The 18317-nt window shown below is 48.8% G+C and overlaps 1 protein-coding gene across 1 annotated transcript; it reads left to right on the top strand.

Moving 5' to 3' along the window:
* The first annotated feature begins 7480 nt into the window (after nucleotides 1-7480).
* LOC118943619 (uncharacterized) lies at nucleotides 7481-17928 on the top strand. Its single transcript, XM_036959493.2, has 4 exons — nucleotides 7481-7603; nucleotides 14078-14407; nucleotides 14676-14845; nucleotides 15238-17928. Exons 1-4 carry the CDS (start codon nucleotides 7507-7509, stop codon nucleotides 15343-15345), a joined length of 705 nt encoding a protein of 234 aa, XP_036815388.1. The 5' UTR covers nucleotides 7481-7506; the 3' UTR covers nucleotides 15346-17928.
* Nucleotides 17929-18317: the final 389 nt, after the last annotated feature.

Genomic DNA, 18317 nt, shown 5'->3' with positions numbered 1-18317 from the left:
TATCCAGGGGCTGAGTCGAGACCACTGGTTACTGTATATCCAGGTGCTGAGTCGAGACCACTGGTTACTGTATATCCAGGGGCTGAGTCGAGACCACTGGTTACTGGATATCCAGGTGCTGAGTCGAGACCACTGGTTACTGTATATCCAGGGGCTGAGTCGAGACCACTGGTTACTGTATGTCTAGGGGCTGAGTCGAGACCACTGGTTACTGTATATCCAGGGGCTGAGTCGAGACCACTGGTTACTGTATGTCTAGGGGCTGAGTCGAGACCACTGGTTACTGTATATCCAGGGGCTGAGTCGAGACCACTGGTTACTGTATGTCCAGGGGCTGAGTCGAGACCACTGGTTACTGTATATCCAGGGGCTGAGTCGAGACCACTGGTTACTGTATATCCAGGGGCTGAGTCGAGACCACTGGTTACTGTATGTCCAGGGGCTGAGTCGAGACCACTGGTTACTGTATGTCCAGGGGCTGAGTCGAGACCACTGGTTACTGTATATCCAGGGGCTGAGTCGAGACCACTGGTTACTGTATATCCAGGGGCTGAGTCGAGACCACTGGTTACTGTATATCCAGGGGCTGAGTCGAGACCACTGGTTACTGTATATCCAGGGGCTGAGTCGAGACCACTGGTTACTGTATATCCAGGGGCTGAGTCGAGACCACTGGTTACTGTATGTCTAGGGGCTGAGTCGAGACCACTGGTTACTGTATATCCAGGGGCTGAGTCGAGACCACTGGTTACTGTATGTCTAGGGGCTGAGTCGAGACCACTGGTTACTGTATATCCAGGGGCTGAGTCGAGACCACTGGTTACTGTATGTCCAGGGGCTGAGTCGAGACCACTGGTTACTGTATATCCAGGGGCTGAGTCGAGACCACTGGTTACTGTATATCCAGGGGCTGAGTCGAGACCACTGGTTACTGTATATCCAGGGGCTGAGTCGAGACCACTGGTTACTGTATATCCAGGGGCTGAGTCGAGACCACTGGTTACTGTATATCCAGGGGCTGAGTCGAGACCACTGGTTACTGTATGTCCAGGGGCTGAGTCGAGACCACTGGTTACTGTATATCGAGGGGCTGAGTCGAGACCACTGGTTACTGTATATCCAGGGGCTGAGTCGAGACCACTGGTTACTGTATGTCTAGGGGCTGAGTCGAGACCACTGGTTACTGTATATCCAGGGGCTGAGTCGAGACCACTGGTTACTGTATGTCTAGGGGCTGAGTCGAGACCACTGGTTACTGTATATCCAGGGGCTGAGTCGAGACCACTGGTTACTGTATGTCCAGGGGCTGAGTCGAGACCACTGGTTACTGTATATCCAGGGGCTGAGTCGAGACCACTGGTTACTGTATATCCAGGGGCTGAGTCGAGACCACTGGTTACTGTATATCCAGGGGCTGAGTCGAGACCACTGGTTACTGTATGTCCAGGGGCTGAGTCGAGACCACTGGTTACTGTATATCCAGGGGCTGAGTCGAGACCACTGGTTACTGTATATCCAGGGGCTGAGTCGAGACCACTGGTTACTGTATATCCAGGGGCTGAGTCGAGACCACTGGTTACTGTATGTCCATTGGCTGAGTCGAGACCACTGGTTACTGTATGTCCAGGGGCTGAGTCGAGACCACTGGTTACTGTATGTCCAGGGGCTGAGTCGAGACCACTGGTTACTGTATGTCCAGGGGCTGAGTCGAGACCACTGGTTACTGTATGTCCAGGGGCTGAGTCGAGACCACTGGTTACTGTATGTCCAGGGGCTGAGTCGAGACCACTGGTTACTGTATATCCAGGGGCTGAGTCGAGACCACTGGTTACTGTATATCCAGGTGCTGAGTCGAGACCACTGGTTACTGTATGTCCAGGGGCTGAGTCGAGACCACTGGTTACTGTATGTCCAGGGGCTGAGTCGAGACCACTGGTTACTGTATGTCCAGGGGCTGAGTCGAGACCACTGGTTACTGTATATCCAGGGGCTGAGTCGAGACCACTGGTTACTGTATATCCAGGTGCTGAGTCGAGACCACTGGTTACTGTATATCCAGGGGCTGAGTCGAGACCACTGGTTACTGGATATCCAGGGGCTGAGTCGAGACCACTGGTTACTGTATGTCTAGGGGCTGAGTCGAGACCACTGGTTACTGTATGTCTAGGGGCTGAGTCGAGACCACTGGTTACTGTATATCCAGGGGCTGAGTCGAGACCACTGGTTACTGTATGTCTAGGGGCTGAGTCGAGACCACTGGTTACTGTATGTCTAGGGGCTGAGTCGAGACCACTGGTTACTGTATATCCAGGGGCTGAGTCGAGACCACTGGTTACTGTATATCCAGGGGCTGAGTCGAGACCACTGGTTACTGTATATCCAGGGGCTGAGTCGAGACCACTGGTTACTGTATATCCAGGGGCTGAGTCGAGACCACTGGTTACTGTATATCCAGGGGCTGAGTCGAGACCACTGGTTACTGTATATCCAGGAGCTGAGTCGAGACCACTGGTTACTGTATATCCAGGGGCTGAGTCGAGACCACTGGTTACTGTATATCCAGGGGCTGAGTCGAGACCACTGGTTACTGTATATCCAGGTGCTGAGTCGAGACCACTGGTTACTGTATATCCAGGGGCTGAGTCGAGACCACTGGTTACTGGATATCCAGGTGCTGAGTCGAGACCACTGGTTACTGTATATCCAGGGGCTGAGTCGAGACCACTGGTTACTGTATGTCTAGGGGCTGAGTCGAGACCACTGGTTACTGTATATCCAGGGGCTGAGTCGAGACCACTGGTTACTGTATGTCTAGGGGCTGAGTCGAGACCACTGGTTACTGTATATCCAGGGGCTGAGTCGAGACCACTGGTTACTGTATGTCCAGGGGCTGAGTTGAGACCACTGGTTACTGTATATCCAGGGGCTGAGTCGAGACCACTGGTTACTGTATATCCAGGGGCTGAGTCGAGACCACTGGTTACTGTATGTCCAGGGGCTGAGTCGAGACCACTGGTTACTGTATGTCCAGGGGCTGAGTCGAGACCACTGGTTACTGTATATCCAGGGGCTGAGTCGAGACCACTGGTTACTGTACATTCAGGGGCTGAGTCGAGACCACTGGTTACTGTATATCCAGGGGCTGAGTCGAGACCACTGGTTACTGTATGTCTAGGGGCTGAGTCGAGACCACTGGTTACTGTATATCCAGGGGCTGAGTCGAGACCACTGGTTACTGTATGTCTAGGGGCTGAGTCGAGACCACTGGTTACTGTATATCCAGGGGCTGAGTCGAGACCACTGGTTACTGTATGTCCAGGGGCTGAGTCGAGACCACTGGTTACTGTATATCCAGGGGCTGAGTCGAGACCACTGGTTACTGTATATCCAGGGGCTGAGTCGAGACAACTGGTTACTGTATGTCCAGGGGCTGAGTCGAGACCACTGGTTACTGTATATCCAGGGGCTGAAATGACATCCCTGCAGCTACTTTATCTGACCCTTTGATTTAGAGGAACGATGGAATGTCACTTTTGTAGTCTCAACGACACATTTCTAACACTGACATTACGTTCTCCTCTTCTTACTTACCACACTACCAGAGATAACAGATATCTAAACGAGGGCATAGAGGACACAGGTTTCCTTCTTTAATGCTGTATAAGGTCTATGCTTTGGTGTGACTCTGATTACCACCCCTGATAGTTCTGTGGAACCACCACCACATTGTGGTTAAACCTCTCACTCCTCTTCACTCTGTTCGCTGTATCAACTCTCTCCTAACCCACCTCCGAGTCAGCCCCAGAGAGCAGGGGTTTACCTTGCAGGGGAGAGGTGTTAAACTGTGACTGGCTCTTCCTTCTTACCAAATAAATGTTCAAACCAAGACCTTATGATGACAGATATCCTCCTGCCTTTTGGATAGCATATGCCCCCTAGTGGATGTAAGATATAACTACAGCATTACCAGAAGAACATTGTCCTAACGAAAGAGTTGAGGAACTAAATAAAAACTAAATTCAGAACAGCTAGGTAGGCCTTCTACAGTGATGAAATCAAACCACTGAAAAAAAAACTAAATTCAGAACAGCTAGGTAGGCCTTCTACAGTGATGAAATCAAACCACTGGAAAAAAACTAAATTCAGAACAGCTAGGTAGGCCTTCTACAGTGATGAAATCAAACCACTGAATAAAAACTAAATTCAGAACAGATAGGTAGGCCTTCTACAGTGATGAAATCAAACCACTGGAAAAAACTAAATTCAGAACAGCTGGGTAGGCCTTCTACAGTGATGAAATCAAACCACTGGAAAAAACTAAATTCAGAACAGCTAGGTAGGCCTTCTACAGTGATGAAATCAAACCACTGAATAAAAACTAAATTCAGCGAAATGGCACAAGGAACTCGAGGCTTTAGCCAACATCTCCAAGTTTGTGCCCTCCTTCCGCATTGCAGGGCTTAACCCAGATGATGGCAGAGGAATAGCACCGAGGAAGTGGACGCAGAGGAACTTGAAGCTCTCGACATGCTCCTCTACAGCTTAGTGATGTGGATGGGGGCGTGCTCGCCCCTCCGTTTCCTGTGGTCCACGATCGGCTCTTTTGTCTTGCTGACGTTGAGGGAGAGGTTGTTGTCCTGGCGCCACACCGCCAGGTCTCTGACCTCCTCCCTATAGGCTCACACCACACCGCCAGGTCTCTGACCTCCTCCCTATAGGCTCACACCACACTGCGAGGTCTCTGACCTCCTCCATATAGGTTCACACCACACCGCCAGGTCTCTGACCTCCTCCATATAGGCTCACACCACACTGCCAGGTCTCTGACCTCCTCCCTGTAGGCTCACACCACACTGCCAGGTCTCTGACCTCCTCCCTATAGGCTCACACCACACTGCCAGGTCTCTGACCTCCTCCCTATAGGCTCACACCACACTGCCAGGTCTCTGACCTCCTCCATATAGGCTCACACCACACTGCCAGGTCTCTGACCTCCTCCCTATAGGCTCAAACCACACTGCCAGGTCTCTGACCTCCTCCCTATAGGCTCCAACCACACTGCCAGGTCTCTGACCTCCTCCCTGTAGGCTCACACCACACTGCCAGGTCTCTGACCTCCTCCCTGTAGGCTGGCACCACACTGCCAGGTCTCTGACCTCCTCCCTGTAGGCTCACACCACACTGCCAGGTCTCTGACCTCCTCCCTGTAGGCTGGCACCACACTGCCAGGTCTCTGACCTCCTCCCTATAGGCTCCAACCACACTACCAGGTCTCTGACCTCCTCCCTGTAGGCTCACACCACACTGCCAGGTCTCTGACCTCCTCCCTGTAGGCTGGCACCACACTGCCAGAGAATACAGATATCTAAACGAGGGCAAAGAGGACACATGTTTCCTTCTTTAATACTGTATAAGGTTTGGTGTGACTATGATTACCACCCCTGATAGTTCTGTGGAACCACCACCACATTGTGGTTAAACCTCTCACTTCCTCTTCACTCTGTTTGCCGTATCAACTCTCTCCTAACCCACCTCCGAGTCAGACCCAGAGAGCAGGGGTTTGCCTTGCAGGGGACATTTACAAAAGTAGGGCACTACATGGAATAGGGTGCTATTTGGGATGCAGCCACGGACTTAAAAACATGTTTACAGCTCTTCAGAGTACAGCAGCCATGATGTCATTTATAGGGTGGAGTGAGGGAGAAGAGGGAGGGAGAAGGGTGTTGAGGACAAGGCATGGAAGACTCAAAAAGCTGACAGACAGTTGAAGTCGGAATTTATATACACTTAGGTTGGAATCATAAACTCGTTTTTCAACCACTCCACAAATTTCTTGTTAACAAAGTATAGTTTTGGCAAGTCGGTTAGGACACCTACTTTGCGCATGACACAAGTAATTTTTTCCAACAATTTCACTGTGTCACAATTCCAGCGGGTCAGAAGTTTATATACACTAAGTTGACAGTGCTTTTTAAACAACTTGGAAAATTCCAGGAAATGATGACATGGCTTTAGAAGCTTCTGATAGGCTAATTGACATAATTTGAGTCAATTGGAGGTGTACCTGTGGATGTATTTCAAGGCCTACCTTCAAACGCATTGCTTGACATCATAGGAAAATCTAAAGAAATCAGTGAAGACCTCAGAAAAAAAATTGTAGACCTCCACAAGTCTGGTTCATCCTTGGGAGCAATTTCCAAACACCTGTATCCACAGTAAAACGAGTGGAGTGGCCATCACAAAGCCCTGACCTCAATCCTATAGAAAATATGTGGGCAGAACTGAAAAAGTGTGTGCGAGCAACGAGGCCCACAAACCTGACTCTGTTACACCAGCTTTGTCAGGAGGAATGGGCCAAAATTCACCAAACCTATCGTGGGAAACTTGTGGAAGGCTACCCAAAACATTTGACCCAAGTTTAAACAATTTAAAGGCAATGCTACCAAATACGAATTGACTGTATTTAACTTCTGACCCACCTGAAATTTTATGAAAGAAATAAAAGCTGAAATAAATCATTCTCTCTATTATTATTTTGACATTTCACATTCTTAAAATAAAGTGGTGATCCTAACTGACCTAAGACAGGGCATTTTTTTACTAGGATTAAATGTCAGGAATTGTGAAAAACTGAGTTTAAATGTATTTGGCTAAGCTGTATGTAAACTTCCGACTTCAACTGTACACAGTGGAATTTAAAAACTCTCAAATTTCCAATTTGATCTTTAACGGAAGAGAATGCATGGTATTCGGGCCTGGCTTTGTCAATAATAAATGATACATGGATTGAATCTGCTCGTTAACACAGTAAACTCAACGTCTGTGAATGCATTGACAGACGTGGTCTCAAACTGCCACCATATTCTCTATATGGGGTAGCCTAGTGGTTGGACTAGTAACCGGAAGGTTGCAAGTTCAAACCCCCGAGCTGACAAGGTCTGTCATTCTGAACAAGGCGGTTAACCCACTATTCCTAGGCTGTCATTGAAAATAAGAATGTTAACTTGACTTGCCTTTATTAAATAAATTTAATAAAAAAAACAATGATGTACGACGTTGCACCAGCTCTACGGGGTCCTTGTTCTAAAGAACTATATTAGAGTCCAGAAGAGGATTGGCCACCCCACATAGCCTGGTTCCTCTCTAGGTTTCTTCCTAGGTTTTGGCCTTTCTAGGGAGTTTTTCCTAGCCACCGTGCTTCTACACCTGCATTGCTTGCTGTTTGGGGTTTTAGGCTGGGTTTCTGTACAGCACTTTGAGATATCAGCTGATGTACGAAGGGCTATATAAATAAATTTGATTTGATTAGGGACTAGGAGGCCATTAGGGACACAGTTCCATTCTAGTCTGGGAACACATATTGTTGTACATAATGTCGTTCAGTGAGAGTGGGTGTGTTGTGGTTTTACAAAGCCCCCCCCCCCCCCCCCCCTGGGTTTCTGAGGTAAAACAGTTTCCTAACGTCAGGGTGAATGAGAAACGGTGTGCTCTGCCGTCACTTCAGGGATGAAGATGATGGAATGTAACGTATGGATGACAGCGGTCCTTCTGTCGTTATACCTTTCAGATCATGTACTTACGGAACAACTTCCCAACTGCAAAGGTGAGATCGAGATATGATATCATTTTCATATTTTACAGTCATTTATTCACTCGTTTCTAGAGAACGAAGCTTGTTTTTTTTCCATGGTGCGTAATTTAGTTGTCACGTCGACTGCATTATGACCTGTCTTTCATGGAAACTAAAATACCTTATATTCTGTTACTTGAGTTGTCATTCATTTAAAAAAACACACAAAAAAAAACAAGAACATTCTGAGATGATAAATTAGACGAAGAAAAGTTTTTTAACAGATCTCGTGACAGTGATTTAGGAACAACATGTTGTACAAAGCAACATGTTGTGCGGCTGTAGTGAATGTTATGGGGCTGTAGTGAATGTTGTGGGGCTGTAGTGAATGTTGTGGGGCTGTAGTGAATGTTGTGGGGCTGTAGTGAATGTTGTGCGGCTGTAGTGAATGTTGTGCGGCTGTAGTGAATGTTGTGCGGCTGTAGTGAATGTTATGGGGCTGTAGTGAATGTTGTGGGGCTGTAGTGAATGTTGTGGGGCTGTAGTGAATGTTGTGGGGCTGTAGTGAATGTTGTGGGGCTGTAGTGAATGTTATGCGGCTGTACTGAATGTTGTGCGGCTGTAGTGAATGTTATGGGGCTGTAGTGAATGTTGTGGGGCTGTAGTGAATGTTGTGGGGCTGTAATGAATGTTGTGCGGCTGTAGTGAATGTTGTGTGGCTGTAGTGAATGTTGTGCGGCTGTAGTGAATGTTGTATGGCTGTAGTGAATATTATGGGGCTGTAATGAATGTTGTGGGGCTGTAGTGAATGTTGTGGGGCTGTAGTGAATGTTGTGGGGCTGTAGTGAATGTTGTGGGGCTGTAGTGAATGTTGTGGGGCTGTAGTGAATGTTGTGTGGCTGTAGTGAATGTTGTATGGCTGTAGTGAATATTATGGGGCTGTAGTGAATGTTGTGCGGCTGTAGTGAATGTTGTGCGGCTGTAGTGAATGTTGTGAGGCTGTAGTGAATGTTGTGGGGCTGTAGTGAATGTTGTGGGGCTGTAGTGAATGTTGTGCGGCTGTAGTGAATGTTCTGCGGCTGTAGTGAATGTTGTGGGGCTGTAGTGAATGTTGTGGGGCTGTAGTGAATGTTGTGGGGCTGTAGTGAATGTTGTGCGGCTGTAGTGAATGTTGTGTGGCTGTAGTGAATGTTGTGGGGCTGTAGTGAATGTTGTATGGCTGTAGTGAATATTATGGGGCTGTAGTGAATGTTGTGGGGCTGTAGTGAATGTTGTGGGGCTGTAGTGAATGTTGTGCGGCTGTAGTGAATGTTGTGCGGCTGTAGTGAATGTTATGGGGCTGTAGTGAATGTTGTGGGGCTGTAGTGAATGTTGTGTGGCTGTAGTGAATGTTGTGGGGCTGTAGTGAATGTTGTGTGGCTGTAGTGAATGTTGTATGGCTGTAGTGAATATTATGGGGCTGTAGTGAATGTTGTGCGGCTGTAGTGAATGTTGTGCGGCTGTAGTGAATGTTGTGGGGCTGTAGTGAATGTTATGGGGCTGTAGTGAATGTTGTGGGGCTGTAGTGAATGTTATGGGGCTGTAGTGAATGTTGTGGGGCTGTAGTGAATGTTGTGGGGCTGTAGTGAATGTTGTGCGGCTGTAGTGAATGTTGTGGGGCTGTAGTGAATGTTGGATGTCTGTAGTGAATGTTGTGCGGCTGTAGGGAATGTTGTGCGGCTGTAGTGAATGTTGTGGGGCTGTAGTGAATGGATATACTGTAGTTTACTCCTATACTTGGTATTTATATTCTATATTCTATTTGCTGTCACAGATGGGTTAATTGTATCTTCATATACAAACCAGATGGGTTCAGAGATCCATTTTATAAACCACTTCCTGTCTGAGCAAACAGGGCTCTGTGATGTGAGGCGTAAACAACCGCTGCACTCTGCTACTCCAGCGTGTCTTATGTGTCACAAGCTAGTACGCTACGGTAGTAACTGAGTGAACAAAACATTAAGAACACCTGCTCTTTCCGTGACACAGCTGGTCAGTCTCGGTCCACGTGAAGGCTATGATCCCTTATCGATGTCACATGTTAAGTCCACGTGAAAATCAGGGTAGATGAAAGGAGGGAGGAGACGGGTTAAAAAAAGTGTTCATGTCTGGTGTGCTCCTCTATATATCCTCCTCTACAGATCATCTGAGGTGAAGTTTCCCCTACGTACAGATCAGAGATCAGTTTACCCCTCCCCCCAATTCGTAATCATTTCTTTGTAGGAAGAAATGCAAAACTGATCCGGGATCAGCTTCTAGGGGGCAACTTCATCCCCGGCACCTCTACAGGCTGTCTTGATTACTGGCATCACTCCTCCACCGATATGAGTGATTCCACTGGTGGGATTTGAACCCCGGACTTCCTGCTTGGGAAACCAACGTCTTATCCGTATTTGGTCCAACGGGCAGGGCTCTGAATTAACATTTTCCATCGGGTAGGACCCCGGTGTTTCCAACAACAACAAAAAGTCTGGAGAACAACACCAAATCTAAGAGCACCAGAATGCATGTTTTTAATTGGCTGAGATATAGCAAGTTGGGCCTATATGCTGACACCGATCCACATCACCAAGCTCCCATGCTGACACCGATCCACATCACCAAGCTCCCATGCTGACACCGATCCACATCACCAAGCTCCCATGCTGACACCGATCCACATCACCAAGCTCCCATGCTGACACCGATCCACATCACCAAGCTCCCATGCTGACACCGATCCACATCACCAAGCTCCCATGCTGACACCGATCCACATCACCAAGCCCCCATGCTGACACCGATCCACATCACCAAGCTCCCATGCTGACACCGATCCACATCACCAAGCCCCCATGCTGACACCGATCCACATCACCAAGCCTCCAAAGCCCCCATGCTGACACCGATCCACATCACCAAGCCCCCAAGCTCCCATGCTGACACCGATCCACATCACCAAGCCCCCATGCTGACACCGATCCACATCACCAAGCCTCCAAAGCCCCCATGCTGACACCGATCCACATCACCAAGCCCCCAAGCTCCCATGCTGACACCGATCCACATCACCAAGCCCCCAAGCCCCCATGCTGACACCGATCCACATCACCAAGCCCCCATGCTGACACCGATCCGCATCACCAAGCCCACATGCTGACACCGATCCACATCACCAAGCCCCCATGCTGACACCGATCCACATCAAACCCACCACAAGCCCCCATGCTGATACGAATCCACATCAAACCCACCCCAAGCCCCCATGCTGATACTAATCCACATCAAACCCACCCCAAGCCCCTATGCTGATACAAATCCACATCAAACCCACCACAAGCCCCTATGCTAACACGGATCCACATCAAACCCACCACAAGCCCCTATGCTAACACGAATCCACATCAAACCCACCCCAAGCCCCCATGCTGATACGAATCCACATCAAACCCACCCCAAGCCCCTATGCTAACACGAATCCACATCAAACCCACCACAAGCCCCTGCGCTAACACGAATCCACATCAAACCCACCCCAAGCCCCTATGCTAACACAAATCTACATCAAACCCACCCCAAGCCCCTATGCTAACACGAATCCACATCAAACCCACCACAAGCCCCTGCGCTAACACGAATCCACATCAAACCCACCCCAAGCCCCTATGCTAACACGAATCCACATCAAACCCACCACAAGCCCCTGCGCTAACACGAATCTACATCAAACCCACCACAAGCCCCTGCGCTAACACGAATCTACATCAAACCAACCACAAGCCCCTGCGCTAACACGAATCTACATCAAACCCACCACAAGCCCCTATGCTAACACGAATCTACATCAAACCCACCCCAAGCCCCTGCGCTAACACGAATCCACATCAAACCCACCCCAAGCCCCTATGCTAACACGAATCTACATCAAACCCACCACAAGCCCCTATGCTAACACGAATCCACATCAAACCCACCACAAGCCCCTGCGCTAACACGAATCCACATCAAACCCACCCCAAGCCCCTATGCTAACACGAATCTACATCAAACCCACCACAAGCCCCTGCGCTAACACAAATCTACATCAAACCCACCCCAAGCCCCCATGCTGATACGGATCCACATCAAACCCACCCCAAGCCCCTATGCTAACACGGATCCACATCAAACCCACCACAAGCCCCCATGCTGATACGGATCCACATCAAACCCACCCCAAGCCCCTATGCTGATACGGATCCACATCAAACCCACCCCAAGCCCCTATGCTAACACGGATCCACATCAAACCCACCCCAAGCCCCTATGCTAACACGGATCCACATCAAAACCACCACAAGCCCCTGCGCTTACAAATTCCTATTTAAAGCCTCAGTCCGCAGTTGAAACAATAACAAAGCGTTTCCTGTTTCGTTAAAAAGCTGTGTGACGGGGCTGGAGAAATGCAACACTCTGAAATTCAAAGACCGCGCAATTGATGCAAGGACTGACCATCCCATAATATCTCAATTGTAGTTTGAACTGTGTTTCGAGGCTATACACTGCAGTGTTTGTTTACATTTACTTTGTTAAGTCAAAAATGGATGTAGCGACTACGGGTCAACTGCCCTTTAGACCGTTTATCGATATGAGTCCGCCTCCAGCTGCCATGAGGAGACAACACGTTGTGGTCTACCTCCAGCTGCCATGAGGAGACAACACGTTGTGGTCTACCTCCAGCTGCCATGAGGAGACAACACGTTGTGGTCTACCTCCAGCTGCCATGAGGAGACAGACAACACGTTGTGGTCTACCTCCAGCTGCCATGAGGAGACAACACGTTGTGATGTACCTCCAGCTGCCATGAGGAGACAACACGTTGTGGTCTACCTCCAGCTGCCATGAGGAGACAACACGTTGTGATGTACCTCCAGCTGCCATGAGGAGACAACACGTTGTGGTCTACCTCCAGCGGCCATGAGGAGACAACACGTTGTGGTCTACTTCCAGCTGCCATGAGGAGACAACACGTTGTGGTCCGCCTCCAGCTGCCATGAGGAGACAACACGTTGTGGTCCGCCTCCAGCTGCCATGAGGAGACAACACGTTGTGGTCTACCTCCAGCGGCCATGAGGAGACAACAAGTTGTGATCCACCTCCAGCTGCCATGAGGAGACAACACGTTGTGATCTACCTCCAGCGGCCATGAGGAGACAACACGTTGTGATCTACCTCCAGCGGCCATGAGGAGACAACACGTTGTGATCTACCTCCAGCTGCCATGAGGAGACAACACGTTGTGATCTACCTCCAGCTGCCATGAGGAGACAACACATTGTGATCTACCTCCAGCTGCCATGAGGAGACAACACGTTGTGATCTACCTCCAGCTGCCATGAGGAGACAACACGTTGTGGTCTACCTCCAGCTGCCATGAGGAGACAACACGTTGTGGTCTACCTCCAGCTGCCATGAGGAGACAACACGTTGTGGTCTACCTCCAGCTGCCATGAGGAGACAACACGTTGTGATCTACCTCCAGCTGCCATGAGGAGACAACACGTTGTGATCTACCTCCAGCTGCCATGAGGAGACAACACGTTGTGGTCCGCCTCCAGCTGCCATGTGAAGATCATCTCTGATTGGTTATGTTCAACCGTTTAGTTAGACAGAACCTCACCCAGAGAGCTGTACATGTCAGTGTGTTAGACAGAAAATCACCCAGAGAGCTGTACATGTCAGTGTGTTAGACAGAACCTCACCCAGAGAGCTGTACATGTCAGTGTGTTAGACAGAACCTCACCCAGAGAGCTGTACAGGTCAGTGTGTTAGACAGAACCTGGTTAGACAGACAGAACCTAACACTAACCAACCTGACAGACCTTGAGAGGATCTGCAGAGAAGAATGGGAGAAACACCCCAAAATACAGGTGTGCCAAGCTTATAGCGTCATACCCAAGAAGACTTGAGGCTGTAATCACTGCAAAAAGGGCTTCAACAAAGTACTGAGTAAAGGGTCTGAATACTTATGGAAATGTGATATTTCAGTTTTTTAAATATATTTTTTACATTTGCTAAATTTACAAAAATAATGTAATGTCCAAAAAACATATTAAAAGCATACTTTTCAAAAACGCATGTGCAGAAACAATTCTTTTCTGCAGTTGAAGTTCTGATTTATTACATTGTTCCTCATATTTATCTTGTTCAAATATTTAGTTCATTGTATCAGCTGAATAATGTTGTACTTTTAATTACACATTAACCTGGGCGGTGACAGACCACGTCTGAGAGAGGACGGAGAAAGCTTAATCGGTAACGTCGTCACAATGGAAACTCACACGTCATAGTCTAGCAGACTCAACCCATCACAGCTTCCTGTCCACGGGGCGTGTACTTTTACATCAAGCTGCCTCACGCTGCAGAAACAGGAGATAGGCTAGAGATACCCTATTGGCCGTCCTGTCTCGTCCTGGCATACTTAACCCACCCTCCTGTTTCCCCATACAGACAGACCACTGTACATCCAGCGTGTGTCTCTCCACAGCAGAGTGTCCATCTCCTGCCCCAACACGACAGGGGAGGATCTGAGCTTCCACCTGTCGTTGAACCAGTCCCTCGTTCACACCACAGTGCTCGAGAGGAACCAGATCCACACCAGAACCAACCAAACAGACACCTGGGCCCAGTTCTATCTAGTTGACCAAAATCGGAACCAGAACTTGATCAACCGCTATGTGTTCACGGTCAACAGCACAGGCCTGTACACCTGCATAGCGGAAAGGATGAGGTCTCCTCTGCCTTATCAAGAGGACTCTGTTCAGACTCTACTGATTGAAGGTAAGGGGCCGTCTACAGAAACAGTCGTACTGAACAAATTAACTAGCCTGGTCCCAGATCTGTTTCGTTTTCTTGATACCTCGATCGTCGTCATTGGCAACGAATGACAGGGAGTTGGTATGATACAGCACAAAACAGTTTGAAAATGAAAGTGACGTGGTCAAGGTACACAACATCCCAGGTGAAGCCTGGTTGTGGCTCGGCTCGTGAAGTGGATGAATTATAGCTTCTAATTTCTGGTTTCTACTGCGTTCTGATTGGTTCACAGAGAAGCAGTGCTTGACACACCGAGATCCACTGGCGAATCAAGATCAAGATCCTCTGGCCAACCAGAATTGTGCAGAGGTTTCTAAACCCCTCCCCCTGTGTCCATTATTGGTGGCATGTGGCTTTCTTCTCTACAGCATCATCATCACGATCATCGCCATCGTCCTCTGGGTCAGTTTTCATTTCATGTTATTGACCCTGACCCTAACACTGACCCTGACCCTGAGAGTCTGGTCACTCCGTTTATTATTATAGCCAAGAAAGTCCACTCCGAAACATCTGTTGTCCAGAGATTCCTGGGAGTCCTGGGAGTCCTGGCAGTCCTGGGAGTCCTGGGAGTCCTGGGAGTCCAGGGAGTCCAGGGAGTCCAGACAGTCCTGGGAGTCCAGACAGTCCTGGGAGTCCAGACAGTCCTGGGAGTCCAGGGAGTCCAGACAATCCTTCAGGCACCTTGAAGCTGGACTTTCTGGTCTCCATTGTGTAAATGGAGTGGTATATGTTGTGTTCCGTTTTGATTCATCTCGTTGTGTTGTATTGATGTTGATGTGTTTATTTTTCCTCAGAGGAAGCTGAAGAAGGAAGTGTCTGTTCAGAGTGACTACGTGAACATGAAGCCTGGAGAGAAGACGAGGCCTAAGAGAGTCCAGCATCCAGTCACAAGGAGATTCTGATTCTGGTCATTCCTATGGCTGTGTACCTAATGGCACCCTATTCTCTATGGCTCTATGGCTGTGTACCTAATGGCACCCTATTCTCTATGGTCCTATGGCACCCTATTCTCTATGGCTCTATGGCACCCTATTCTCTATGGTCCTATGGTACCCTATTCTCTATGGCATCCTATTCTCTATGGTCCTATGGTACCCTATTCTCTATGGCACCCTATTCTCTATGTCTCTATGGCTGTCTACCTAATGGCACCCTATTCTCTATGGTCCTATGGCTGTGTACCTAATGGCACCCTATTCTCTATGGTCCTATGGCTGTGTACCTAATGGCACGCTATTCTCTATGGCTCTAATCCCCCCAATGCACCAACAACCAAAATAATGAACCCCCACCCCAAGAACCCCTCAATGCACCAACAACCAAGAGAATGAACCCCCACCCCCAAGAACCCCCCCCCCCAATGCACCAACAACCAAGAGAATGAACCCCTACCCCCAAGAACCCCCCAAAGCACCAACAACCAAGAGAATGAACCCCACCCCCAAGAGACCCCCAATGCACCAACAACCAAGAGAATGAACCCTTACCCCCAAGAACCCCCCAAAGCACCAGCAACCAAGAGAATGAACCCCTACCCCCAAGAACCCCCCAAAGCACCAACAACCAAGAGAATTAGCACCCACCCCCAAGAACCCCCCCAAAGCACCAACAACCAAGAGAATGAACCCCCAAGAACCCCCCAAAGCACCAACAACCAAGAGAATGAACCCCTACCCCCAAGAAGCCCCCCAATGCACCAGCAACCAAGATAATTAACCCCCACCCCCAAGAACCCCCCCCCCCCAATGCACCAACAACCAAGAGAATGAACCCCGATCCCCGAGAACCCCCCCAATGCACCAGCAACCAAGATAATGAACCCCCCCCCAAGAACCCCCCCCCCCCAATGCACCAACAACCAAGAGAATGAACCCCACACCCAATAAACCCCCAATGCACCAACAACCAAGAGAATGAACCCCTACCCCCAAGAACCCCCCAATGCACCAACAACCAAGAGAATGAACCCCACCCCCAAGATCCCCCCCAATGCAGCAACAACCAAGAGAATGAACCCCCACCCCCAAGAACCCCCCAATGCACCAACAACCAAGAGAATGAACCCCTACCCCCAAGAACCCCCCAAAGCACCAACAACCAAGAGAATGAACCCCACCCCCAAGAACCCCCTAATGCACCAACAACAAGAGAATGAACCCCCACCCCCAAGAACCCCCCCCCCCCAATGCACCAACAACAAGAGAATGAACCCCTACCCCCAAGAACCCCCCAAAGCACCAACAACCAAGAGAATGAACCCCTACCCCCAAGATCCCCCCAATGCACCAACAACCAAGAGAATGAACAACCAAGAGAATGAACAACCAAGAGAATGAAAGGAAGACAGAAGAAAACAGCAAATCAACAATGCAAAACAATAGGACATGAAGGACAACTAAAATCATAACAGCAATGCCAACTGTATATGTTTGTTTGCATGTCTGGCACTATTACATGTATGTCTGTTTTCTTGTATGTGTTTATTTGAATGAGAGTGTGTGTATATGCATGTGTACAAACACCTGCACGGCATCAGCCTCAGGCAAACTGGCATTAGTTGTAAAAACACTGCCCTCTTAGTGTCATTCAAATGTACTTTTATTATGTTTTATTTTGACTTTTTTATTTGTTTAATGTTTTACTTTTATCTTTGACCATCATTCTATCTTCCACACAGCAACTCCACTCCCACTTGTCTCCAATTCCACATCCCAACCCTCAGCTTCCCTCAGCCCAACCCATCCCAACCCTCAGCTTCCCTCAGCCCAACCCATCCCAACCCTCAGCTTCCCTCAGCCCAACCCATCCCAACCCTCAGCTTCCCTCAGCCCAACCCATCCCAACCCTCAGCTTCCCTCAGCCCAACCCATCCCAACCCTCAGCTTCCCTCAGCCCATCCCATCCCAACCCTCAGCTTCCCTCAGCCCATCCCATCCCAACCCTCAGCTTCCCTCAGCCCAACCCATCCCAACCCTCAGCTTCCCTCAGCCCATCCCATCCCAACCCTCAGCTTCCCTCAGCCCATCCCATCCCAACCCTCAGCTTCCCTCAGCCCATCCCATCCCAACCCTCAGCTTCCCTCAGCCCATCCCATCCCAACCCTCAGCTTCCCTCAGCCCATCCCATCCCAACCCTCAGCTTCCCTCAGCCCATCCCATCCCAACCCTCAGCTTCCCTCAGCCCATTTCATCTATCTCTGCTGGCCACCCTCTTCGTGTTTCTACGCAACACATATCTTTCAACTATGCTGTGATGTTTACCGTACAATTTCAATCTGTCGAATCGAACAGAATCCATAGATTGCGAGTTGAAGATAAGTATTAGTATATTAGTAATTGACTGACCAGGTCTCTCCAGATCTCCTAACAGTACTATTTCTAGGGTCAATTTTAGATCAATGCTGTGCATTTTCAGCCATTCCTGAACCTGAGACCAGAAACAGGCTACCTGAGGGCAATACCAAAATAAATGGTCTATTGATTCTGTATCCTCCCAACTAAAGCTGATTTTATGTCCAAACTATTCAACATTTTGTTGGTGGGAAGAATTCTATATAATAATTTTAGCTGAAAAGCACAAAGTCTTGAATCTTGCGTTGTTTTATATATCAACTCATACACCCTGTACCATGGAAAATCTCTTCCCAACTATTTTGCAACCTGTATGGCACAGTTGTTATTCTGTTCCTCAAATGAAACTTTCCTATTTATGCTATTTTTATTCCTCCTCCAGTTTTGATCCTTTATATTGGGCAGACAGACCAGTTCCCTGCCTCCTCCATTTTTGGGGTAATGCTGAAATCAATTGGTTGAACTCTTGGATTGAGCAGATCCGTACAATTCTGAGAACTCCATGAAGGACATAACTCTACCAT

The sequence above is a fragment of the Oncorhynchus mykiss genome, chromosome 22 (assembly GCF_057628025.1).
Source record: "Oncorhynchus mykiss isolate SJ-2025 chromosome 22, ASM5762802v1, whole genome shotgun sequence".
In the NCBI taxonomy this organism is placed as follows: domain Eukaryota; kingdom Metazoa; phylum Chordata; class Actinopteri; order Salmoniformes; family Salmonidae; genus Oncorhynchus; species Oncorhynchus mykiss.
The sequence above is the reverse complement of the archived record's forward strand: the minus strand, read 5'-3'. Positions and strand labels throughout refer to the sequence as shown.

Bases quoted from the DNA above. Each gene is read 5' to 3' on its own strand.
- LOC118943619 (XM_036959493.2), top strand. From the start codon at position 7,507: ATGAAGATGATGGAATGTAACGTATGGATGACAGCGGTCCTTCTGTCG. The intron at 7,604-14,077 runs GTGAGATCGAGA...TTCCCCATACAG, and splicing joins ACAACTTCCCAACTGCAAAG to ACAGACCACTGTACATCCAG. The intron at 14,408-14,675 runs GTAAGGGGCCGT...ATTGGTTCACAG, and splicing joins TCAGACTCTACTGATTGAAG to AGAAGCAGTGCTTGACACAC.